Source organism: Chiroxiphia lanceolata, chromosome 3 (genome assembly GCF_009829145.1).
Source record: "Chiroxiphia lanceolata isolate bChiLan1 chromosome 3, bChiLan1.pri, whole genome shotgun sequence".
Lineage (NCBI taxonomy): Eukaryota > Metazoa > Chordata > Aves > Passeriformes > Pipridae > Chiroxiphia > Chiroxiphia lanceolata.
The window spans coordinates 71,636,201-71,661,690 of NC_045639.1; the positions used below are offsets into that span (position 1 = coordinate 71,636,201).

The following is a 25,490-nucleotide window of genomic DNA, read 5'->3' on the forward strand; positions in this document are numbered from 1 at the left end:
GCCGGGGCTGAGCGCGCAGGCGAGGGGGAAGAGACGCGTCCCGGTGCCGGTGCCGCGGCCCATCCTGGCTGCCCCGACCATGCTGTCGCGGGGGGCGGCGGGCTGGCGGGCGCTGCGCTGGGCGGGCAGGCGGCCGCGGGCCCGTGGGCTCCGCGCCTCTCCGCGGGCTTGGAGCGCCATGCCCAGCTGGGTCATAGACCGGTACGGCAGTAACGAGGTGCTGCGCTTCACCAGGGACATGGTGTTCCCCATCATACACTTCCCGAACGAGGTCATCATTAGGGTTCACGCTGCGAGCCTGAACCCCATCGACCTCAGCATGAGAAGTAAGTGCCGCCCCCGGGCGCTCTTGGCCGGGCTGCCTGGCTGGCAGGGACTGTGCTGGGGCTGCGGCTCCCGTGGCCCCGCGGAGTGGTACCTGAGCACCGTCCTTCCCCGGCACACACCCGTCTGGACACTGTCCAGGGGCTGCCTCAAAGCACGTGTTGCCCTGAGCCCCGTGGGACACCGCCGCCTCTTGGAAACTTAACTTTTGTCAGGTTCTCAGGGAAGAACGGTACGAAAAGTTCTTTTCAAGTTCTTCGGGAAGAATGATACAAAAATCCACTGAGGAGAGTGTGTGTGTGTTGCCAGGGTAAGCTTTTAATCGAGTGACCGGCTGCGGTGCCCTGCAGGCTTGCGCCTCACAAGCCATTATCCTATCAGTAGCATAACCATGGTGGGATTTTCTCTCCAAGTCTCCTTCCTTCTCCCCACCGTCTGGGTGGTGCTACTCCCCTGGCCAGGAGACTTGCCCATCCAGCGTTCCCCCTGAGAGGAGCTGGATTTTCCTATCTCTTTGAGGTGAATGAGGCTGAAGGTCAAAGTTGGTCAAGTCAACATGTGTGACCTACTACTGTCCCCCTGTTGTATATTGCCATGCCCATCCTGAATTGGCATCTGAGTACCTGCTGTCATCTCGCCCAGGAAATCTGTATCTTTTCCTGTCCAGCTTTTCGTATTTGAAACATTTAATCAGATTTTTTCCCGCAATTTCAAGGTTCAAAACAGGAGAAGGAAGTTGTGGTAGTAGAATACCTTATATTTCATGTTGAGAAGTGATCTTACATATCAAATCAGATTCAGTAGAATATGCAAATATATCTGCAGGAAGCCTGCTGACAGAGCTGTAATCTGTGTTTTGAGTCTCTAATAAATGCATTCAAAAAAATCTTTGTATATAGTTGGGGCTTTGATTATGGGACATTTGCTACCTGAGGATTTCTGTTAAATGACCCACTTTAACTGCTAGTATTTTGAGTCAGTTATAAAAGTATTTGAAAGAAACTATGTTTTCATCCTGCTTTCAGGCTGCCTGCTTTCGTTTTTGTTTCTTTTCAGTATTAAGATGCTTTCTATCATGATAGGCCACCTAGGCAGACTTGTCCACATACTTGAATTGGGTGTATGTGCCTCAATGCAGACTTTTTTTTAGGCCGAGCATAGTTATTAGATGGGTAATTCTGAGACTTCAAAGCATTTATGTGTTACTTACTGAATAGAAGTTCAGGTTACTCATTTTAGGAGATGTGCTGTAATATTTTTTACAATGATGTTCATGTTTGCTTTTTACAGTACTTTATTTGGAAAGACAGATGGAAAGCTTGGAGTTCTTTCAGATTTCTAGCTACGTGATGCTATTGGAAAATAGGCCATTTCCAGCATTTTAAGTGGACTTAGAATTTCTGACAGTGTTATCACATGCTAAATATTTTTATAATGGATAGTCATGTCATGGATAAATAAGCCAGAAGGAGATTTGCTCTTTATTTGTTAAATCTGTAAAAATACAAAATATTTTGTATTTTTTGCTTTTTTGCATGCTTGAGTTATAACAGAATTGAGGCACATTTTGTACAGACAATGCTTTCTAATTGGAATTGTCCAGTTAATAAATGAAAACTCAGTATGGTATGTCATGGTTAATTTCATGTTTTGCAGGTGGTTATGGTGCAACTGCCTTAAATATGAAGCGAGATCCCCTGAAACTCAAAACCGAGGAGACTGAATTTCCACTAACACTTGGTCGAGATGTCTCTGGTGTTGTTATGGAATGTGGACTGAGTGTGTCTTATTTCAAGCCTGGAGATGAGGTGATACTACCAATCTCTTTTTTTTTTCCCAACATGTATAGTTAAAATATACTGTAAGATGTTCAGCTTTCATTTTCCTCTTTATTTTCTTTAATATTGTTGCATTCTTAATGAGGCCTATCTGGCAATAAATTCCTAGAATGCTTTCTTCCCTTCATTTTTTTGTCTGAAAAATATGGTCTTTCAGAGACTTGCTTCTGCAAGTTAATTACCCTTCTGGTTTTTAGTTTTTGGCCCATTTCAGTGGTAGCAAGAGTGGAATTTATTTATTTTAAAGTGCACACTTAAAATGTTGCTTCCTTTTTCACCGAAGATAGAATTCTGACAGGAAGGGATTAGTTGTTTTTTTCATGAGTAATTTAGGATAGGAACTTTGGCTTAACTCAAAAACCACTTCATGAGTCCCGACACAAATACTTGACACTATTTGCTTTCACCTTCATCGGTTGCTTTCATATTTCAGCAGTTCTAGTATAGCAAATTCTGATTCTGCACCACCCCCACCCCTATAATCTGGGCTTTCCTGGTATGGGAGTAGTTTGGGGGTTTTGGAAAATTATGTGTTATACATAGTGCAATGGTACAGTCACACAGTCATCAGTTTTGTGATGGTTAAGCTAAAACTGGTTTCTGATAAACAATGAAGACATTCTGCAAATTGGAAAAAAGATATTTTTAAGGAAGGAAGCTTTTCTCTGTACATACAATCGTGTGCAAAGTTAAAAAAATTGATATTTGTTTTCTGTTTCGTTTTAGGTGTGGGCAGCAATTCCTCCATGGAAACAGGGCACTCTGTCAGAGTTTGTGGTAGCTAGTGGAAACGAGGTAAACTTTAAAAACTGTGGCTAACAGACAGCCCCCCAAAGTTGTAAAGACTGGCATTTTTCTTCTTGAGTGTCTAAGTAACTGTTCATTTCTTAGTGCTTGGATTCATTTGTACTCCAGCTAGTTACGAAGATGGTTGAAAAAGTGCAGTACACAATCTGCAATTCAGTAAAGCTTGCTTAAATATTTCAGTGTATCATAGGATCTGCTGTGTGACTTACATATGATTTTGTTTCAGGTGTCTTTTAAGCCAAAGTGTCTCAGTCACATAGAAGCTGCTGCCTTACCATATGTTGGTCTCACTGCATGGTCTGCACTTAACCAAGTAGGAGGACTGAACAAAAGTAATTGTAGTGGGAAAAGGTAAGTAAATAATTTTGGTGCTAAAACTAAAGTTGTTCATTTTTATATTGATGAGCTGCTTCTAAGACATGTCCAGCAGTGATGAAGGCTGTTACACCCTGACATTCACAAAGACAGATGCCTGAAGATGTTAGTTCAACCTACCCAGCTGCTGAGAGAGGCTTCTTTAAGGGAGGCTCAGATGAGGTCCATAACTGAAGTTTGTACTGAATCACTTGCTGCTCACTTCCTCTGTGTAGTGACTGTATAAAGGTAGAAAATGCCCAGAGAAGTTGTGGATGCCCCATTCCTGGAATTGTGTAAGGCCAGGTTGGATGGAGCTCTGGGCAACCTGGTCTAGTGAAAGGTGTCCCTGTCCACAACAGGGGGTTGCTTTGGAACTAGATGATCTTTGAAGTCCCTTCCAACCTAGGCCATTCTATGGTAATCCAATGTATTTCTAATGTACAGACTATATAGAGAATTTAAGGATGTTACCTCTAGAAATTTATAGGGACTTTGCCTTTCTGTTTGCCTGTCCTGTTGGGACAGTTAGCCAAATGTAATATCCTCTCAGTTATTTGGCAACTCACAAAAAGCCCTCTCAATCACAGAGATATGGTTCACTTACTTCCTGCATGCATGGGCCATTTGGAACAGACTGGTTTTCCAGCATTTTAGAGGAAAATGAGTAGGTGACCGAGTCTTATTTGACCTGCAGGCCAGAACTTTGATGAAGTCAGGAATGCAGACAAGAAGAGGAGAACATGCAAGACAAGCAGCCAATCAAAGAGAAAAATTGGCTTTGTTTATCAGCCTGTTAATCTGACAGTGGGAGATGAGGAAAAATGCATTGAAAGATTTGAGCAAATACCATTTTTTTTCTGATAATTGAACTTTGCAGTTATTTTGACCTTTAGATGTTTGAGTAAATAGATAGCAAGACCTTCAGAATGGAAATAAGGGCAGAAGTAAAAATACTAGAGTTGAAAAAATAATAATTAAACTTACTATGCTGTACCAAAAATTTAGGTCATAAAGTAATTATTGGGCAGTAGGAGTCCGGATGCCTGACCTCCTCTTATCTTGGCTGATACTTTGTAGTGCAACACATTGCAAAAGACACTAGATCTACTGAAATTCTTCACTCACATCTTTAGAAGATATGTCACAGTAAATTTCATCATGAAAATACTGAGCAATTGTTTGTTCTAGAGATAAACAATGTTTTGAGAAAACTAAATTGCAAAATTTAAAGGAGTTTCAAAGAGACGTCATTGAAATTAACTTCCAGCTAGTACTAAAATTCTAGATAACATTGCCTTACTTTTTATTTTTCAGTATTTAGACTTTTTTATTATCTTAACTTTTACATGTAAATAGAATTAGTCTAAAGATATGTTGATGGGCTAGCCTTGATTAAAGTTTCTTTCCAATCTTCAGGTAAGTGTTCAGATTGTTAAAAGTAAAATTCAAACTGCATTTATAAAGTGTCTTTACATTTAATATTTACTTTTATGCTCCAAATAAATATTTAAGTACTCTGTCAGAAAAAAATTATTGTAATTATAAAATATTATTCCTACGTAGACATTTTGAACTGTAAAACTAGCAGCAAATTACTTATGTGATGGTACTTTTTCCCCCTGAAGAATTTCTTATAGGAAAATATATGAAGTGCATTGAAGGGGCTGTGCAAAATTGTATTCCTGAACTCTCAAGACAATAATTTAAAAATACAAGAATTTATACAATGTTTCTTGATTCCTTTAAATAATATGTTTGGTAAGGAGTTACCTACGTAGGTGGTTTTATGTTGGTCTTTTTGTCTCCTGCAGGTGTATATAAATAGCTATGTAGAAGGGTGTATGCACACCCAAGAGTGTGTCTTATTTTGACAGAGCAGCTGTATTCCTTGATGAAAGTGACTGCACTAATACTTTATTGCAGACATCTTAAAAAGATGAGATTTTTCTGCTGGTGTGTATTGTTTTCTTTGCCTCTTTTAAGGTGGTAGGGTGGGCTAACCAGAAGTACTTGCTAACAGTCCAGTGTCTGACTGTACTTTGATCTGACAGGAATATCTGCTGCATCTGCACATGCTTTCACAAACTTTTTTTTACAAGTTACCTGAAATGTGCTCACACTGTTTGTGAAGCCTCCTGCTTCACTATAATTCCACTCGTTTCTCCATAACTTTTATTCTCTATGACTGTAATTAATGTCAATATTCTTGTGCGAGCTAAAAGTGAATGTTCATACTGTACTAAATGTTCAAAATTACTCTGTTGTTTTGAAGTTTGCTTTGAATACCCGGAGAGCTTCTTCAACACTAACTGTTAAATATCTTACCTGCTGTATTCACAAAATGCATGATTAAAAACAAACCTTACAGTTTGAGAAGTTCTTGAAAGTGCTTGCATATACTGTTAAGTAAAGGTCTTTTTATAAATATAGAGGCAATATTTTATACTTTTGAGTATGCTGGGGAGAGACGCTGGATTGTTTAACTGTAAGCTATTAAACATACACTCCTGGTTTATATTGTTACAAGGAAAATTTGAATGGTATAATACCCCAAGAAAATATTTTTTCCATGTCTGTATGTTATTTTGTCATCTTATCTGTTGAGAAGTACAAACTGAGCGTAGGTTTTAAAAATTCCTGATAAGATAAACACTTCTTGATCCAGGAATAAGTCTCTTGGGGACATTTTGTTGGCATAATTAAATGAAATTTTATTTTATATCTAAATAAAATTGATATATTTATTCAATGAATACGTTAATTTTATGCCAATATAAAATTTATGTATTTATTCAATACATGTATTTTTATTTTGCATGTACCTGAGTCACTGAAAATTGTTAGTTGTTTATAATCCAGAGAAAATGTTAGTCCTTGATCTGTACACCCACTCCTCACCCTGTGTGTGTTTTGGTGAGGGGGACACACAGCTGAAACAGGTCCTGGCTCTCTGATGCTAGTTTCTGATCACACCATAGTTTCAAGCAGGGCCCAGGGCGAAGGGTGAAACTCTCATCTCATGGTATGCTTATCTGGAGAGATCTGCTGACTTCCTGATCATTTGAACTCCTAGAGCCTCATATGGGACTTGGTGAATGTTGTGTCTCTGTCAGAAGGGAGGAAACCCTGGGCTGTGAATGTTCATTTTGTTCTTTTCAGAGAATTGGTTCTCGTGGATCTCTGTAGGGTCAAATGATTTGTTAGTTTGTTCCCTTGTACACATACTATATTAGTTTACTACTAGCTTCCCTTTACAGTGAAAACAGGTAGTTTCTACGATATTTTTTCTCCTTTCTGTGTTTTCCTGTGGCAGTGCAAACAAAACCATTCCTGCTTTGGCACTTGCCAACATCTGTGGTCCTTCAGTGGTGTCCTAACAGGTCCTGCACCTTCAAACATTTCCTTGCTTTTGTTTTGCCAAACAATGTGTCTTGCTGTCGTCAGTGCTATAAAAATGCTGATTAGTTGAGCTGCGGCACATGGATCTTCTATGCAGGCATAGTTTGCCTCTGAAATGAAGAGCTTCCTCGAAGTCACAATGTGTTTTAATAATTAGAGGTTTGGTAGAAAATAGCCCCGTAACATAGGAACAAACTGAATCTGGAAAGTATTTCTACCTGAAGAATCTTAAGGGCTTTTATTGAAGGGGAAAATAAAAAAAAGTCCCAGCCAAGCAGCTCCCCAAACTGAAAATGTTACCTAAATCTTTTGAGCAAAATGTACATTTTAAGATGACAACATTCCCCAAAATGTGTAGTGGAAGAAATGCCTTTTAAGCAAGGAGTAAAATTGTAAGGGTGACTTATAAAGGTTATTTTGAAAAGATTTAATTGTGACTGTCCTTTTTAAGGATAAAGATGGGCTTAACCCAGTATCTTGAGTGTAGCATCCTTGAGCCTTTTCAAGTATAATAAAGTAAAAATATGCATGTTGCTTCAGGCATCTGTCGTTAGAAGCCTAGTTCTGTGGATAAGTACATTGTGGCAGATTTAAAAGCTTCAGGCATTATGGTTTCATATTCTTAATCTGAATTTTGCAGCTTGGATCAGTGAAATGGGAGGGAACAGAATTTGATCAGTTACAAAAGAGGAAGCATTTTAAAATGGATACTGTGACCAAAGCCAAGTCTCTTAGGTTACTTCAAAGAATTTTTGTAAACTGAGACTCTAAATCGTATAGTACAGTTTTGTACTGTAAAAAGGAATTTCATTCAACATCCAGCACACTGACATTTAAAACAGGAATGTTTTAAACCAGCTTCTGAAGATTCTGAAATTTTCCTGGCAAACAGAAGTTGTGAGAAACTTGATTGCCAATCCTATGCCGGGACTTCATCTTGAATCTTCCTTTTGTCCTAGAATTAGCAAATAGGCCCAAAGTCCACGCAGTGTCTGTAACTTGAGCTGCAAGGTTTTCTGCTAATCAATTTTCTAATGTTTAGTTACTTAATAAAATATCTGGATGAAATTTTTGAACAGTGATTCGGCTGCTAGCAGTAAGATCTTCACATGAGTAGACTTGCATTATTTTTTTTTTAAATTTAGACTGATAAATTCAGTTAAAATGAACTCTCAATTGCTAATAATTTGGTAATTTTTCATTTTCTTGCTTGTGTGGCAGTTTCCACAACCTGGCATTTACATTTTTTTTTGAGATGAACTAGAAAAATTCTACTGCCTTTTTTCTAAAGAGAAAGACAGATAATTTAATAGAAATGAAGCTTGTTCTTTTAGAGAAATATTATGCGGTATGGGAAAATTATGTTCCGTATATTCTGAAGTTCACAGTCTCCTTAAATAATGTGATATTAAACTATTTTTTCTCTTAGATGAGACCAATTTGTGTAAAATGTTGGTGAATCAGATTTTTTTTCTTTAGGAGATAGGACAGCGGAGTCTGGGAGACAGAAAGCATTCTTAACTGACTTTGTCCCAAACTAAACAATGATGTTTGGGAAAGTGAGGACAGGTACAGGGGTTTTGGGTGATAAATGTTACTGCCTGACAGCTCCACTGCCTGCATTTAGTGGAAAGCACGTGTGAGGAAGTCTCTTTGGCTATGCTGAGATAATGCTTTTGGCACGGGACATATGATCAGCAATGTTAAGGCACATTATCAGCTATCTGAAGAGTTAACCACTCTTGAATAACATTTAGTGACAAATACAGTCTTTTGCTTAAAGTAGTTTGGTGTCAGAGATGTATAAGGAGCATTAGAATACATAGTTACTGCATTTTAAAAAAACTGTTTAATACATTTTAATTTTCTCTTACAGAGTATTAATATTAGGAGCTTCAGGAGGAGTTGGTACATTTGCTGTACAGGTAATATAAACCAGCATGCCCAGGATGCATCTTCAAACAATTCAGTATGGAGAGAAAAAAAAGTAACAGAACGGAATTGAGAGAAGGAATAGAGAAATATCAAGCTACTGATTAATCTGTCTGATCAAGCTGATTAATATTTCCAAAAGTGAAATATTTTCAGATTTATTGCTTTCCATCTGTTACATTGTATTAGTTTAAAGTCGGAAGCAGGGACTTTCAAAGAAAGGAATTGTATCTAAGACTGCATTTCAAAATTTGGGTGCAGGAAGTTTCTGATTGTTGTAACTTGAAATATGTAGCCTGTTCTCATCACCTTTCACTCAGCTCTGCTCTATAAATACAAACAGAACTTGGTGTATGAGTAGAAGAACTGATGGAGTATCATCTACTATAACTGTGATAGCTGGTCCAATGATGTGGGAGGCCACCAGGCTTTTATGTGCAGTGTATTTAAAGTGCTGTGGCTTAGATTAACTTTCCCTCACTGTCTTTGCCCTGCTGCCCTTTTGTCTGTCTATTCCAGTAGCTCTAAACTTTGGAGAGTCAACATGCTCTTTTGTTGATCCATTAGTTGTGGAACATCCTTTTTTCATGCTCTCAGTTAATTTGGGTATTTTGATTCTAATCACTGTCGTCTCATCCTGAAACATCTTTCTCTCAAGAACATGAAAAAAATACAGCAGTTGGGTGATTGCATCGCTGCGTTCCATGCTACTAGGCCATAAACACAGTGGTTTTAAAGAGGCTTACAGGAGAAGTTTTTGTGGTATGCTGTTTACCTGATCCATGATAAAGCAGGTGACTACCTTCAGTACAAAAGGCTGACCAGCCACTGACTAGTTACAATTTGTAACTGATTAATCTTGGTTAAACGACATTAATTAATCTGGAATAAAGGTAAAAAATATTAGTGTGAATGAAAAAATGAAATGCCAATGGAAAGAAATAACTAGCAAAAATCCTTTACTTTGCTATAGCTTTTGGAGTATAAGATAACCTGATATTGTCCCTGTGGTAAATCAGAGATGACTTACTTCTTTTTGTTGTTACTAGTATTTAACCTATTTACAGTAAGATAGATATATGAAATACTTAAAGGGCATATTTAAGAATATTCAGTGATTGATCTGGTGACAGTTTTGTAGATTGGCAACTTGGACAGTACCTCTTAGTGTACATTTAGCTGGCAGATTCAGATGGCAAACTGAGTATTTCATTTGGAGCCTTATTTGTTGTGAGACCTGGTATCTCTAAGTGGCATAAAAACCCCACCCTTTTATCTTCATACCAACTCCTCTGTCCCCAAAACCACCTTAAATATTGATAAATTCCAGTCATTATTTTGTCTGTGGGATGTGTGAGAGATTATTCTGTACTGGAACACAGTCTCTCACTCCCTATTAAAGGTCCTCATTTGTTATATAAATATAATGAGACTTTGGCTTTTTAAGTTGTTCTCAATGTTTCACTAAATTTTAATCTTTGGACTTCTCCTTTTTTTATACTTTTTTTTAGCTAGTGAAGGCCTGGGGTGCTCACGTGACAGCAGTTTGTTCTCATGATGCCAGCACACTGGTGAAAAAGCTTGGAGCGGATGATGTGATTGATTACAAATCTGGAAATCTGGAAGAGCAACTTAAAACATTACCCTTGTACGTGTTTGTGTTGCTTAATACTGAGATGAAGGAGTTAGTGGTCAGACTGTCTGTCTTTTGATTGCTTGACTCCAGTCTATCAGAACTCGCTCATTTTTATTTTTATTTTCCCATTTTTAAAGCATTATTTTGTAAAGCAAATTCACCACAACCCTTTGTGAATGCAGTTTGCCAAGTGAGTATCCCCAGCACAGATTTCATTGTAAGACTAAGCCAGTTAATTGGGCTTGTGGTGGCAAGCTCATTTCCACGTGCTTCTCTTCAATGACTGTGATTTGAACAGTTTTGTCAGCTTCCATCCAAGGATCTTGGAGCATATGCAATGCATGAATAAATTAAAATAGGTTTCCAAAATCCTGTGTGAGGTTGGTAAATAGTAAAATTGATCTTGTAGAGAACTATGTCATGAAGCAGTGAATTGACTTGCCACTGTGCAACTCAATTGGGAGTAAATTTCTCTTCTGTAACATTGAGTACAGCTGCCTCTGATAAACAATTACACTTATCTTGTCACAGCAGTTATGTTTAAACTAACTTGGGAATTTTCTCTAGAACAGAAGTATTTTTTGCTTTTGTAATCTTTCCATCTGTTTAAACTTAGTCTACTGTGACTTGTATTTGAATATGGTATTTACACTGCTCTTTTTAGGTAGATTGAGCTAACTTTCTGGGAGGGGAAATAGAAGCTGCTCAGTCTCTGAAAGAATTTTACTGATAACTCTGCTAAGAAGCCATGTGCCCTTCAACTGCTGTGTGATTGTCAGCAGTTCCTGAGGGCAACTGTGAGGGTTCTGACACTGTATGGGCAGGACATGCAGCAACTGATTTTGCAGTTTGTAATCAGTGCTAAATTTGCCTTTTTGCAATTCAACACTTTAATGCTAAACACTCATTCTAGCAAGTGACCCTTGTTAAGACATATCAACAGCAGTGTCCTAGGGTGCAGTTTTATGATACAACTAGGTTGATCAGTCAGCTATACTGAGAGTTCCTACTTCCTTCCCCTTTTCAGTTGTACTGACTCTTTAGAACCCATAGTGAACTACTTTTTACAGGAGCATTAGTTTTCATGATCTGTTCCTGTTGGCAGCTGTTACATTGACTGATCTCTAAACATGAAATCACATCCTTGGAAGCTGAGGCAGGAAAACTGCCATTCCAGACATAGGAACTTTTCTATTTAATTTGCATAAAATATTTTCCCTCTTATTTGTAGGTTATTTGGATTAGAGGTATGCATATATACATATATATGGAAATATAGAGATTGCTGGAAGTTTACAGATGAAAATGAGTTATCCATCTAACAGAACAGGTGCATAGCTCCCTGTTGCTCTATTCAGCCTTTACAGGCTCACATGCTGGGATAATGAGAAGAAACGCTGAACCTGGCTTGTTTCCAGAGGCTGCATATACCCATTCCATGGGGGAAAGTTTTAGACCCATTGCATTGTTAGGTTCAATGTTAAATAGGTAGATGTGAACAAAAGAGCTGCCAGGAGAGGTAAAATGGCCCCCAAACAAATAAGGAGGTTAAAAATAAGACTTTTAGAAGTGAAGCTGAGAATTGGCTCACAGCTGAGAAGTGGGTGAGGAGATAAGGATTAGTAGAATAATTTGTTTATGTAATTTTAGCCACTGGAACTGACTTTCACGTGAGTACATGTGATGTACAAGAGATGTTCTAGTGAGGGCATGAGTCCAGACTAGTTTTTACATGCACGTACCATATTGTTCAGTGCTAGGACCAGACCTCAAGACTGTTCCAGTGGTCTCTGTGGGAGGGCTGAGGAGATAGAGCTCTAGAAGGCTTTAAGCAAGTAGAGAATGTAGTTGTGCATCTATGTCTGCTTTTTGGAGTTTAAGTGCCATTTAAGTTATTTAAATAGTCTGTGTCTGCTGCACAGTGAATGGGCAATACCATGTAAGTTTAAATCCCGTTGTACAGTAAAGCTGGGATTTAGCTGAAGTCTACTATCTTGCAGGCTGATTATTTTTTTTGCATTGCAGTGACACGTAAAAATGTGAAGTGTAGCAAATTTCTGCTATTAACTAGCTTAATTATGGTGAAATTATTTTTTCCATATCATAACTTTAAACCTGTTCTTTATGTCTGCAGATTCGATTTTATCCTGGATAATGTTGGTGGATCCACTGAGAAGTGGGCATTAGATCTCTTGAAGAAATGGTCAGGAGCAACATATGTTACCTTAGTGACACCCTTCCTGATCAATATGGACAAACTTGGAGTGGCTGACGGCATGTTACAAACAGGAGTCACTGTTGGTTCCAAAACTCTAAAGGTATTTGACAAAATCCTATATACTTTCATATTTTGTATTACTCTAGTGACTTGTTTTGTAGCTTGGGTGCTAGTCATGTGGCTCATGTAGAGGCAGCTGGTGCATTGTCCTTATATGTCATTAAGTATACTTGAGATGCACTATTATTCTTTCCTTCTTTCTTGCACTGAAAAGAAACGTGGTGGGCTGGTGCTGTTGGGTGTATGGGGTAGTTTGGGGAGCTTTGAAGTTTTGATTCCCTATTGTGCTTTCCACTGTGGCCTTTTCCATATGGCCTCCCTAGTGAGTCCTGCTGACAGCCAGCGTTTCATAGTAAACAGAGCAAATCCCTGCCTCATTGAAATGAGGGCAGTTTTGCTGCTTGCTTTGGGCCGGTCAGGCTTTCTCTCAAAACATTGTTCCCTGACTAATTCTCTTCATCCTATTCCAGCACCAGAGAGTAATAAAAGTGATTGAGGGTGGCTAGGAAGTCTTTCATCTCTTTCATGTTCATGTGTCTGGATGGTGATACTGATTTTTCTAGTTTTCATAAGTGGATCTTAAAACATTCTGCCAGTGGGGCATTCTGATCAGTGGGGCTTTTTAGAACTTTCTCTTCTCTCCACTTGTGTACTTGCTCTCCAGATGAATGCTTTTCAAGCAGTTGCTATGGTATTCCTGAGATGATTTGACCTAATGAGATTCTAAGTCCTGCACAAATACTTTCACAGTAAAGCCCAAAAACAAAATGAAAAGGCATTGAAGAAATAATGTAATATATTTCTCAGTGTGCATATTTCAGTGATGAGGAGGATTCTATGCCGTGTATTAAAAATCATCTCTCTTTAGCAGAGGATGGCTCTTTTTTATTAGTGACTTACTCAGAAGAGATGCTCTTGACTTGTGCTTGTGAGATCTTCCCAAAATGTTTTTCATGTGAGCTGCCGTCTGTCATTGGGCAGTGATGATTTTGGCAGATATGATAGTGGAAAAATATAATCACTAACACTGAAGTGGAAGGTTCTAAATGCCACATTGCTGGGATTATTTCACCTCCTTTGTGAGTGTGCATAAACATATAGCACCACTTCTTTCTTATGTAACACTTAATACTGTTTCTAGTTGTAGAGACTAGGTAGTTGTTTTTCTTTACTAGCTGACTTGTGCAATTGGACACAAAATTCATCCTGCTCCTGTTGTGGTAACAAAACATCCCAGTCTGTACATTTCATCCACCTGCTTAGGTGACCTTTTTTTCCGACGTTAACATGTTTCCATGTCTTTTCCTTAAGTTACTTCTCTAGGTATTCTGTCATTAATTTTAGTTCCCATTTCAGTTTGCTCTCATGATTTGTTACTATATTTGTGATCTTTCTTGCAGCATCTTCTTAAAGGAGTCCATTATCGGTGGGCTTTTTTCATGCCAAGTGGCCCAAGTTTGGATGAAATAGCAGAACTAGTTGATTCTGGAAAGGTATGTCAGTAATGGTTATTTGGGTATTTATGCTGAAAGAGATGCTGCTTGGACTCAGAAATTATGTAGGTTCACTATTGGGGAATAAAATTTTATGAGATTCACAGTGAGGAAAACTAGTTAAGAATCGACTTGCTGCAGTTTGTAACTTCTGTCTTTTGCATCAAATTTAGGAGTTCATAATCCTGAAGACTGTTCTGCCTTCTCCTCTTGAGCGTATGTTTTCAAAAACACAAAGCTTACAAAGGTATAAGGAAGTAATGCCCAGTGAATGTTTATTTTTGCCAGTGGGAATTATTTAGCATGAACTCTGTCTGGTATTGAAAATTAAGTTTTAAGAGGTCTCATTTGGTTCATTTGGTCAGAATAAATATGACTCTGTACCTGCATATGCAGAATTGTGTAGCGTGGATGGTCGGGCATCCTGCCTATTATGTGCACAGAACTAGAATATTCTGGTTATTGCAAGTCATAGATGATCTGCATTGGTAGAGTGGTGACAAGAATCTTGTGTTTCATTATTTCAGTCCTTCAGAGTATGATGTTTGTGCTAATTCAGCACAGTGACTCGGAATATTGTCAGCATTCATAAGCTTGCAGGGAATCCTAGGGAAAAGCACAAAGTGCCAGATAGGTTGTGGTCTACTTTTGTGGTCTTTTCAGGTTTATGAGCTTGTTACAAAATGTATGTGGGAGTGAACAGTTGATTTCCTGTCTCTTGGATTGTGTGGTGCTGTAGATTCTGCCAGTGTTCTCTTTGGGAATTTTGGCAACATGAAATTATCCAGGAGTAGGCAATATGGACAACTGCTGTTAAGCTTTCTATGTGATACCAAAGCAGAAGAGTAAGCAGAGTCTGCCATGACTGCTGGTAATTCCAGTCTGTGAACTGCCAAGCCATCTTGTGCTCAAAATTAATAAAACTTAGATCTCTCAAAGTTTTGAGTGTTGATCCCTTTTTTTTCGGTATGCAATGTGTTCCAGAGTTTGGAGAAGAGTAAAGAAACTGCTGTTGTACTTTAAGCCTGATTGCTTCTATTTGCCACCTCAGTGCTGTTGCTGCTAAGAATAAAAACCTTCCTGAATTCAGCCACTTCTATTCCTCTCTCATGAACAGTATGCTGTTGAAACAACCAGTGGAAAGTCACTATTTCCTAAAAACTTATCTACTCATAAACAGAGGTTGCAGCAACAAATAAGCTGTGGGGAAGTATGTTCCTGGCTACAGCTTTGCAGCTCTCTGCTTTGCATTATGTCCAGTGCTGTAGGCATTATCCTATGGTCAAGAAAGAAACCACAGAAGATGATTCTCATGCTGTGATTGCACTCAGTCACACTACTAAATTTTAAGTGTCTAAGAAAAAGAAATGCCCTTGTCTTTGTTCTTACCACTTGTCTGGATTCTCACCTCAGTCACAACTTGTTTTGTGTTCTGTTTTTACATTGTATGCAAAACAAATGCAGAATATGCCCATGAAAGCCTCTTGGGAAACACCTGTTTATGCAATAGAGATAGGGCTTAATCAGTGTTCTCTAATAACCTGGACAGGTGAATTGCAATGCCACTTAAAATGTACGTCATACATATATGAATGTCCTGATGTACTTTTGGTTGTAAGATGATCATGAGGATAGAGATGTTTGCTTGGTCTTTTATTTTCTGTCCTAATGTCAGACTGTCTGCAGAGTCATTATTCTAGCAGCATTTTACTCTGTTTCGTACAATGTTGTAAACATCTGTGCTGTCATCAGTATTTTGTAAGACCCATATATGTTCCATTTAGACAGATATTAATAAGACTATGACCTTTATTGTCTAGACACAAGAGTTCTCTTAAATGGACAGACCATCCATTCAGAAGAGTAGGTGTTTGGAAAAAAGACAGGAGAGAATTACTGGAGGAATTGTACTACAATTTCCTATAAGTAAGTGAAAATAAATGAAAATTAAAAAGACCACAAAGCAATGAAGTGTATCGAGAAGCTTTGGGGAAGCCAGCAAATTGAGTTCTGTAGTTGAACCTGTTAGTTTTGAGTGAACAGATTTGAATAATGCAGATTTTAGTTATTTTGAAATTTCGGTCTTTTCTGTTACAGACGTCTTAATTTTGAGATTGTATGAAGTATGAATAAGAGGGCAATTGGAGAGCTGAAAATGAGAGACTTTTTTTCAGGAATAAATGATGAGGGAGGATTTAAATGAAGAAAATTAAAAAGGGCTGATGGTTTAAAGAGATGATATTACAGTAAGTGAAGCACTGAAGAGCATGCCTCTCAAACAGTTACAGATCATATTGATTTGACAGTGTTTTTTGTTATAGTCCATCTGCATCAACACAGATTTTTAGTTCTGATGAGTTCATCCTTTGTGAAAGCAAAAGGATTCTCAATCCTTCAGTGGATGAAGAATAATTTTGTTTAAAGTGACTTGGTTTTCACATGGATGATCTTTGCAGCAAGGAATAAAGATTTGCAAAATGTCAGCTATGAGTTCTTTTAACCTTTTTTAATTGGGAAAAGAAGGAGAGGATTTGATGAGCTGGTAGTGCAAAGAAGGAGAATAATTTTCCTTGTGTAATTTACCTGCACATCAGCTCAGTTCTGGAAACTGCAAAATCATTTTCAGTTTACAAGCCGTTTTCTCTGCCTTGCAGCTGGACATCTTGCAAAGAGATTGAGGGGCTGGGAGGCTCCTGCAACAGTAATGGGCATGGAAAAAATCAAGTTTTATTTCCTTGACAAATTTAGAGATACTGGCTACTTAATAAATTGCTGGGAAATCCCTGTTATGATTTGAAACTGCAGCAATTATGACCCAGTAAGGACTGGCTTAATGTGGGCTCCGCTGGGGCATGTCAGAAGTTACTGTATCTCTTTCCATGGCAGATGTTCCTCATGAATTACAAGGTTCTCATCTAAACACAACTGAAATCAACAGAGCCTTTAATTCAGGACACAGGTCTGCTGGCACACTGTTTGCTGAAGGATTGTCACTGAAAAGCTTGTTAGGAATTAATTTGATATATTTGTGGCCAGTGTTGTGCATTTTACATTGACAGTCTTGGTTTTTGCTGCTTGCCTAACAGTTTCCTCCTAAGGACATGTCCTTGGTGAAATTAGACCAAATTTGTGTAACTACTCAAGTTGGAGAAAGCCTCTAACTTACAACTGAGCACTTACTTGGCCTTTTATAAAGCCTGATGGAGGAAGGCAGTCTCAGAAGACTCCTTAGTAAAGGGGGAGTACTAATATGTTGTATGTTCCTGCAGGACCGTGATAGGATGTGGGTTAACATGCAGACCTACAGAAATGTGACATTTTCATTTTAATTCAGTGCTATTTAAATGCAATACAAGTGTGTGTGCAGTGTTTCTGGTGACTTAATACTCTTTCCTTCAGGGCATAGTTGCATCAGATGGGCTGATGGATGAAAATTGTTTTTGCAGAAGGAAGGCTAGAGGGCAAGTGGAGTCTCCAATCGTGAAATTAACAGACCATTCTCTGTGATGTTTGCTTTCTAGATAAATGTTCCAACACAGGCACCAATAGGAAAAACAATTGCATGCCTATATTAATTTAATTTGTGAGTAGTGTTGATTATACATTTTGCTAAAGACACTAGATGCTTTGGACTTAGCACCTGTTGTTGTGGTTTGGAGGACAGATACTGACTGTTCTTTGGCCCTGCTACTGTCTGCTTGTGCAGTGCTGAACAAATCACATAACCTTTTGCTACTATTATTTCTTGATCTACTAATGAGGGCTAGTCCACCTGTCATGATTTGCTCTGAGATACCCTGTTAAAATGTGGAATTAAGTTGTTTTCTATTGCTGGTCCTTGCTGTTACGGAAGTAAATAACACAAATGGATATGGTCATCCACTTTGCCATTACGTGGATTTTGAAGTTGTTTGGATGTCTATGATTTAAGATGGCTTACATTCCTCCTGCTACCGCACGTTATTGCAGCTTCTGGACTCTGTATCCTAACCTGTGTGTATTACTTTGCTTCCAATTCATCTTGTTACAGTTCTGCAAGTAACTTTTTTCCTGGCCCTTGTTGCACAATTGTTGCAATTTCTCTCATCTGTATGAATATTAAACAGTGAATTTAACATTGAGTCCTTGAATGTTCTCCAAACCTGGCATCTATAGATGTGGCCTTCTCTGCCTTCTCACCAGTCTTTATGGCTGTGCTACAATATCTTAAGGTGCCTGAGATGACTCACTCTTAGGTGCTGCTTGCTTTACTCTCTCTTAGAAAAGGCTCTAGGATGCCTAAATAGAAGGATTCTGCATTTAAATGTCTAAATTAGCTGGAGATCAGTCATTCTTCTCCACTCTTTTTAGTCACTCACACTTGTTTTGAGGACTGTATTTCTCCATCCTAAATTGCAAAGCTTGCACCTTTTTTTTTTTTTCAAATTTTGTGTTTTCTTGTTGCACTGCATTTTCTTGCCAGGTTGGTTGGCTAAAGCCAGAGATGTTGATCAAGGAGAGGTTGCCAAAAGCTCTGTTCAGCCCCAGCCCTTTCTCTTCCAAAAAGAACCTCTATCTGCATTTTGTCACAGCCACCAAAGAAAAACGACTGTGGTTTTTATTAAAACAGTCTGCTCCTGTTCCTCCAGGACATGGTAGCTTATGTTCTGTATGAAGGTGCTGTCTGGTACATCTTAAAGTGTCTGTGAAGAGCACCAATGGAAATTTTGCAGGGGGGGATAGGACTTGAATATGTGAATTGGCATACACCATGATGAGGTCTTGAAAAATTTCATCATCTACCAGGAACTTAATCAAATGTTCCCTCAACCTGATGTAATTGTATATTCTGTATAAAGTCAGTCCTGGTGTTCTGAGCTCTAGTCCCCTAGTGTAGGAGGGAATATTGTCTAGCACAGCAGTGAAGTGTGGGGTCAACAAGACAGCTCTTGTCTGTTGTGAGTTTAATTTGCTGAGATCCAGGGAGATGCAGATCATGCAGGACTATTGTTATAATCCATATATATTATATGCTTTCATATGCAAATATGTATTTATATGTAACTGTACTAAAGTTTGTTCAAAGTATATGGTGACATTGCCCCAGATTGCTTTCATTACCAGCAAAAATATCAGGACAACTTCCATGAATGTGACTGACAGGGGATTCCAGAAAAGAGAGCTGCTCTTTCCTTTTGTTAACAGTTTTTCAGTGTGGTCCAGTAGGTAACTAAACCCCCAGGATCTTCCTCATTTCTACTGATTTAAGCTTGGGCTAGGCTGGCACACACTGCAATTCTGGACTTGTTCCAGTTTCTTACTACTCTGCATTGTGTTGTTTAGAAGCTGTTCTGCCAGGGCTAATTAAGAAGCTAGAGATTTTTGAAACCTTTTCCACACTCTGAACCATACCCTGATAGCCTGCTTAACTGGGATTTTCTAGTATTTTACAAATTCTAGATGATACACATGAGTTCCTGTGGGCTGCTGTTAGAAGCTGGATATGAAAGAAGGTACCTTGGCTTAATAAGCAAACAAATAAAAACTGGTAATACAGTTGTTGGTAAGATGGCTCTGGGAGTAAACCGCAGGACACTTGCCTTTCATTCCCATGTCTTAACCACTGCAGCACCATTTTTCTTATGGGTGTATCATTGGATCATTTTTACTTCTGTTAGGCAGTTCAGACAGAAATATCACATATCTGATGTCCTTTAGTGTGCTCTTGTATGAAAGTGCATATTGTCTGAAATACAAGTTAATAAAAAACATAGCAAGGAAGAAGTTTTTTACGAAACATTCAAAGATGAGGCTCTGAGCAACCTGGTCTAGTGGAAGGTATCCCTGCCCATGGGAGGGGGGGGTTGGACTGAATGGCCTTTAAAGGTCCTTTCCAACCCAAACCATTCCATGATTCTATGCTAGTTCTGTGCAGTTGCAAAGCTACCCATACAACTTGTGACCGGAGCCACCTGTTCCAGATGGGAAGAACTTTGTCTTCAGTGAGGGTTGATCCTAGAACCTACTGTCGGCAAGCGATATGAAACTCAGCATATATACATTGTTGCATGACTTTAAGGGGAAGAAAGGATGAAGAAAGGGGTGGGATTAAGACCCAGTGAGCATGGAACTGCAGTACAGCAGAGAAGATGCTCAGCTAAAGGGAAGAAACGACAGAAACAACAGTGTCCCAAAGCAGCGTTTTTTCTTCCATGGGATGACAATAAAGTAACAAATGGATAACTAATTTTTCTAGGAAAAGAACTGTTCTTCTTAATAATTTCTGTTCAAGATTCTTGTTAACATTGATGGGAGATTCCCTGAAGGCCCAAGGAGACTATCAAGCTCTGCATTTGTGCTCATACACCACATTTGGCACCGTGGTAATTTCTGGAGGAAGACAGCCTTTATAACTCAGAACAGCAAGCAGGCCTTTTCCATTACAGCAAGCCTGATGTCTGACGGAGCACATGACAGCTTTTGTTCTGTGCATGTGCAAGTATCTTTCCCAAAGAGTATCTTTCCCAAAGGCATAGGTAGGGTGTGTGCTGCAGGAGGCAGCAGTTGGGAGGGAGGCACTTCTCAAGCAAGGCTGCCCGGCAGCTCTGACACGGCCATCCTTTGCAGAGCTGGGGGAGAGCCAATGCACTGTCACTGTCCTTTGAGCGAGGGCACTTTTTTTCTTTTGTGCTTTGAACTAGGTTTGCTCTCAGTTTGTCTCTCTCCTGAGATTTTTGAGGCTCTTGCTCTCCCTCCAGCGGCAGGAAGCAGCTCCACACTCACTGGAGCGACTTGCTGCTGCTGTGAGGGTCAAAGCCATCTTCATTCCTGTCACGTTTTCTCACTTGTCCCCTCCTGATAAATTCAGACTGTGTCCTTGCTACCACAGAAACTGGGACCTCCAAGGGTGGGCCTGAATTTGCCATTATTGGGAGTGTATTCCTGCTGACCAGTCAACTCCTGCCAGTGCCTGTTCACTGCCTGCTGCTTTCAGAGCTAGAATGGCTGGGATATCACCTCTGTACTGTATGTAGGATAGCCTTAATCAGCATCAGCAATTACTCTTTTTATTTTTCCAAACACATGAGTTCATTTCAAGAGACCTGAGATTCATTTCTATAGTATGTCCTGTGTTGGAGAGAATGAAGAGGAAGAAAATACCTTTCAAAAATGTTTTCAGATAAACATTTCAATGAGGGTATGTGTAATCCTTTCTCTCCCAGACTTTAGTTTAATCCCTTTTCCCTGAACAAATAGGTGTCCTCTGGCAAGGAACTGATGCGTGGCTGTAAATAGGCAGTGTTTTTATTATCCAGTTAATCTCCATTTATTATCACACATTCAACAAACAGCAGACTCCCCTACTTGTTTGTCTGTTCACAGGAAGAAATTTTATCTTAGTCAGTGGATTATGGTAAAGGCTGAGTGAATCACTGTGCAGCAACACGGTCAGCCCTTTCAGGGTTATTCAAACAATGGGACTGACCAGCCAGCCAGATAAAATGTTTAATGCTCTAGATTGTCAGAATCATCAATTTAGTATTCATGTCTCTCTATAGCACTGCCTAAAGCCAGCATTTAAATGGAGCTAGAGGTTACATCAATGTAGCAGCTGGGCTTTGAGCATGTGGTGGCTGCAATACACACGGTGTTTTGAACTGTGAGGCCGAATTCAGGGTTCCTCTGAATCACTGTGTCACCACTTTACAAATGCAATAAACTTTACCCAACAGGCTGAGGATGCAACATACCTCTTTCTGCCAGGGTTAATAAATTGCAACCTACAATAAGTGACTGCAGGTAGCACAACAATGCAGTATCTTGTTCGTGTCTCCTCAGTTGCTGCAGGTGTCTGAAATTAACTTCTGCCTTTCCCTAAAATCCCTGCACTTCACATCGCTTGTGCTGCTGCACTGCTTTTGTCCCCAAATACCCTTCCCCTCCTCCTTGCCTCTTGTCTTGTTGGGGTCATCTGTGTCCATGCTCCAGCAGGCTAAATTTCTGTATCCTTTTTTTTTTTTTTCATTAATTGAAGCACAGCTTTGTATGCAACTGCCATTAACAATAAGTACTGTACAAGGGCTGCACTTGTGCTTGGCTCAACAAGGTTCCTGAATTGTTTTTCCCCAAGCTTCTGCTATGAAAGCAAGGACTGGTCTTCCTCAAAACAGTCACTACTGACCAGTAGCACGTTCCTCCTGCTGATAGTCACAGCAGCTGCAGCTGCACCCAGATGCTCAGTTTACCCAAAGCCGTTGTCTAATCCAGTGTTTTTGCTGCCCCGGGTCCACGTCCCTGACTTTGCTGTCAGAGACAACATTTCCATTCTGTGCTGGATGCTGAGCAGACATGAGTTTGTCTTGGAACATGCTCCTTTAAACCCCACATTTCTTCCTCAGTTGAGGTATCTCTGTGGCTCCTCTACTGTGTTTTAGTTCTCATTTTGCTAGAGGTTGGTTTACAGGGACTGTCCTGGCAGAACAAGGGGAAGAAATACCCTGCTGCATGGCAAATTTGAGGCACTTGGTGAATATATTTATTTGCACGGTTGCTCTCATAGGGATTTGGCTGCTAATTCTAAAGCAGAATTTGTCTGGGCGGGGGGGTGGGGGTGTCACTCATTCCTGCTTTTCTGCCATGTAAAGTGTCACGCTTACAGCTATGCTTGCCTTGACAAAATAAAAAGGAAAAATGTAGTGATAAGATACTGCAGTGTAATAGTTACATTACTGATGTCTTGGATTACTGATCTCTTATAAGCAAAACCAGTAATAATTTCAGTGCAAGAATGAATGTCAAGGTAAGGCACAGTCTGAATAAAGAGAAAATTAAGAGCTGAGAAAAGACCCTCCATGAGCACAGGCCACTACCAGATCGCATATGTTGTGCTGCTGCGTGGTCAGTGCTTCTGCTTGGAAAATGTGTGTATATGAAAACCTTCCCTTGGTAGTGCTGCAGGCTCACCTCCTAAGCAGCACATCTGAATGGACAGCCCTTGTCTTGTGGTAAAAGCAAGCAAACCTTTTGAAAGACAGCACTGTTCCAATGCTGGCAAATTGTTTGGGTCCTTATTGCTGTTGTATTCCTTTTCCATCTAGCAAGATGCATGTCCTGCCACGACAGGGAAGTTATCAGTTCTGGAGTATTCAACAAGATAGCATGCATGTTTGTAGCTGTGCAGAAAATGCCTGAAGATATTTTTTTCTCTGACACAAGTAACAAGGATCTTTTTCTAGCACCGTAAATAGTGTGTTTGGGTCTTTGGTACTTCAAATCTTCATCACTGCAAGAGCTAGCTGCAGACTCATCTGCTGTTCACGTTTGCCTCTAATGAGAGAATTAGGATTAGTTCATCAGTGCAAGAACATGCATTGGGCTGGTGTAAGGGATCCCAGGTAAAGGAACAATCTCAGGTGAGGCAGGATCTTTGGTAGGAGGTGGGGGAGGTACTTTGGTACACAGATCTCATTTTGCCCTTTGGAAGGCTGACTCAGAAATCGACAGTAGGAAAAAACCTCTTCCCTTGGACCAACAGTGATGAGTATTTTTCATAAGAGCTGGGATTTTTTCTGTACCTCTGTCAGTACACTTATGATGTCTAAAGAAAATGCTTATAGGGTTTTCAGGCTCCTTAGTTAATAATGGGGACAATGAAGAAGTAGCTTCACTGTTGTTAGAAATGAGTCTAAAACAATCCAGAAGGCCACTGCACATAATTAACACCAAAACAGCAGTTGATGCAAGCTGGGCTTAATGCTGTATGCCTACTGGAATACACAGTGGCTGAATTTTCAAGTGTAGCTAAATGATTCAGCAACAAATGTTTGTGGATTTTTTTTGTACTTTATTTGTGGTCTTTTAAGGGTACTTAGGTATGTAATGATGCAGATAGCCACCAGATTTACAGGTATCTTTGAAATACCTGACCTTGTGAGAATTCTTGTGTTTAACAAGAAAAGCATAGAGAAATATGAGAAAAAAATGTTCTTTTTGTCAGTATATCATTGTGGACAACAAAAAGGTAAACCACAGTGGTAGCTTTTGAAAGGACTTAAAAGAGCTGTGCATGGTGACTTTAGTGGTAGAGTTCAGAGCTCTGAACTCTGCTAGTAGAGGTGTTTCAAAACTTGGGCAAAGAGCAGGAGAAAGCCACCTTCTGCATGCAGAGGTAGCCCTGAGAAATGTTAAAAGCTAGTGACTACAATATTTGGTAATTTCTGCACTAAATACTTGAAACAAACTTCCCCCCTTTTCTTCATACAATATTGAAGTGTAAGGCTGATACATTAGTTTATTCCTAATATAGTGACACTTTTTCTTTATTCTGTAGATTCAACCAGTTATTGATGAAGTCTTCTCTTTTTCTGAAGTTCCAAAGGCCTTTCTGAAATTGGAAGGAGGACATGCACGTGGAAAAACGGTGATCAATGTAATTAGTAGACAATAAAGTATCTCTAATCATTATTCTGCCTGCAGTCAGTCCTTGAACGTAAATTGCTATGTAGCAACTGTTTCTTCTTTAAAAGCTCGTACAGGATGCATAACTTATAAAAAAGTCCTGTTTTAGAAAAGCCTCTGATTTGTTTATACACTGCCTGTTAATAAGCAGACAAGACATACTAATGTCCCTTGAGCGTTTCTACATGAAAACTATTTTAAGTATGTAGTTGTGACTTTTGCAGAACACCCTTCACTCCCGGGATAAGAGGAACAGCCTGCAGCATTTTTGGATTGTAGCTCTTGGAGCTTTTATTTTTCAGATGATTTAGCTAAGTCTGGAAATGGTGAGGCACACTTATCTGATTCTCCATGTGAAACATGTGGTTTTCCTTGGCCTTTCCTAGTTCTGTTCACCTCTGTTAGTATATATTATTCCTCAATCTAGTTGATTCTCAGAACTAAGTGGTCACATCACTCTCTCAAGACTGACAGTTTAATCTTGATATGGCAACTCTCTCATGGCATAACTAATCCAAATAGAAGCATGCAACAAAATCAATCTGTAACTCATAATTATCCTAATAGCCCAGCTCCTGGCTCAGATTCATCTGACTGCAGTGTTTATGCAGGTAGGCTAGACATGATTTTGTCAGGAGTTGCGAGCCTGTTCCTGTCATGCCCTGTTATTCCTGGTGGGAGTGAAGTGCTTGGGGCGGGGGGGGGTGTCTGGTGGTCTGTTTATAAACTTGCTGTTTTGCCAGTGATGGGCAGTGGAGTAACTTCCCCTGCAGTTATGCAGGTAGACTGAAGGAAAGTGGCAACCTCTTATCTGAGAGCTGCACATTAACTGTTGTGGAGCTATGGTGGCAGACACACCATGTCATGCAACACTTACACCAGAGGAAAGAAGTGGCACGGCTGTGGCCCCGTGCACAAATGGCACTGAACACATGCTGGTATAGAAGAATTGTCCATTCCTCAAGAACCTGCAGCTATTCCACACCATG

General features: G+C 39.5%; 1 protein-coding gene across 3 annotated transcripts; it reads left to right on the forward strand.

The window, feature by feature from the left end:
- Positions 1-53: 53 nt before the first annotated feature.
- On the forward strand, positions 54-24,507 carry RTN4IP1 (reticulon 4 interacting protein 1). Of its 3 annotated transcripts, XM_032682377.1 has the most exons (10): positions 54-326; positions 1,981-2,132; positions 2,889-2,957; positions 3,196-3,320; positions 8,602-8,650; positions 10,169-10,305; positions 12,428-12,611; positions 13,972-14,064; positions 15,889-15,990; positions 24,374-24,482. In XM_032682377.1, exons 1-9 carry the CDS (start codon positions 80-82, stop codon positions 15,988-15,990), a joined length of 1,158 nt encoding a protein of 385 aa, XP_032538268.1. In that variant the 5' UTR covers positions 54-79; the 3' UTR covers positions 24,374-24,482. The 3 variants fall into 3 exon arrangements, with proteins under 3 accessions (XP_032538268.1, XP_032538267.1, XP_032538269.1); XM_032682376.1 differs by lacking the exon at positions 15,889-15,990 and having other exon boundaries at positions 24,374-24,507; XM_032682378.1 differs by lacking the exon at positions 24,374-24,482 and having other exon boundaries at positions 15,885-15,938.
- The last annotated feature ends 983 nt before the right edge of the window (positions 24,508-25,490 follow it).

Coding starts and splice junctions, on each gene's coding strand:
- RTN4IP1 (XM_032682376.1), top strand. CDS start 80: ATGCTGTCGCGGGGGGCGGCGGGCTGGCGGGCGCTGCGCTGGGCGGGC. Junction 3,321..8,601: donor AGTAATTGTAGTGGGAAAAG/GTAAGTAAATAA, acceptor TTTCTCTTACAG/AGTATTAATATTAGGAGCTT. Junction 8,651..10,168: donor TTGGTACATTTGCTGTACAG/GTAATATAAACC, acceptor ACTTTTTTTTAG/CTAGTGAAGGCCTGGGGTGC.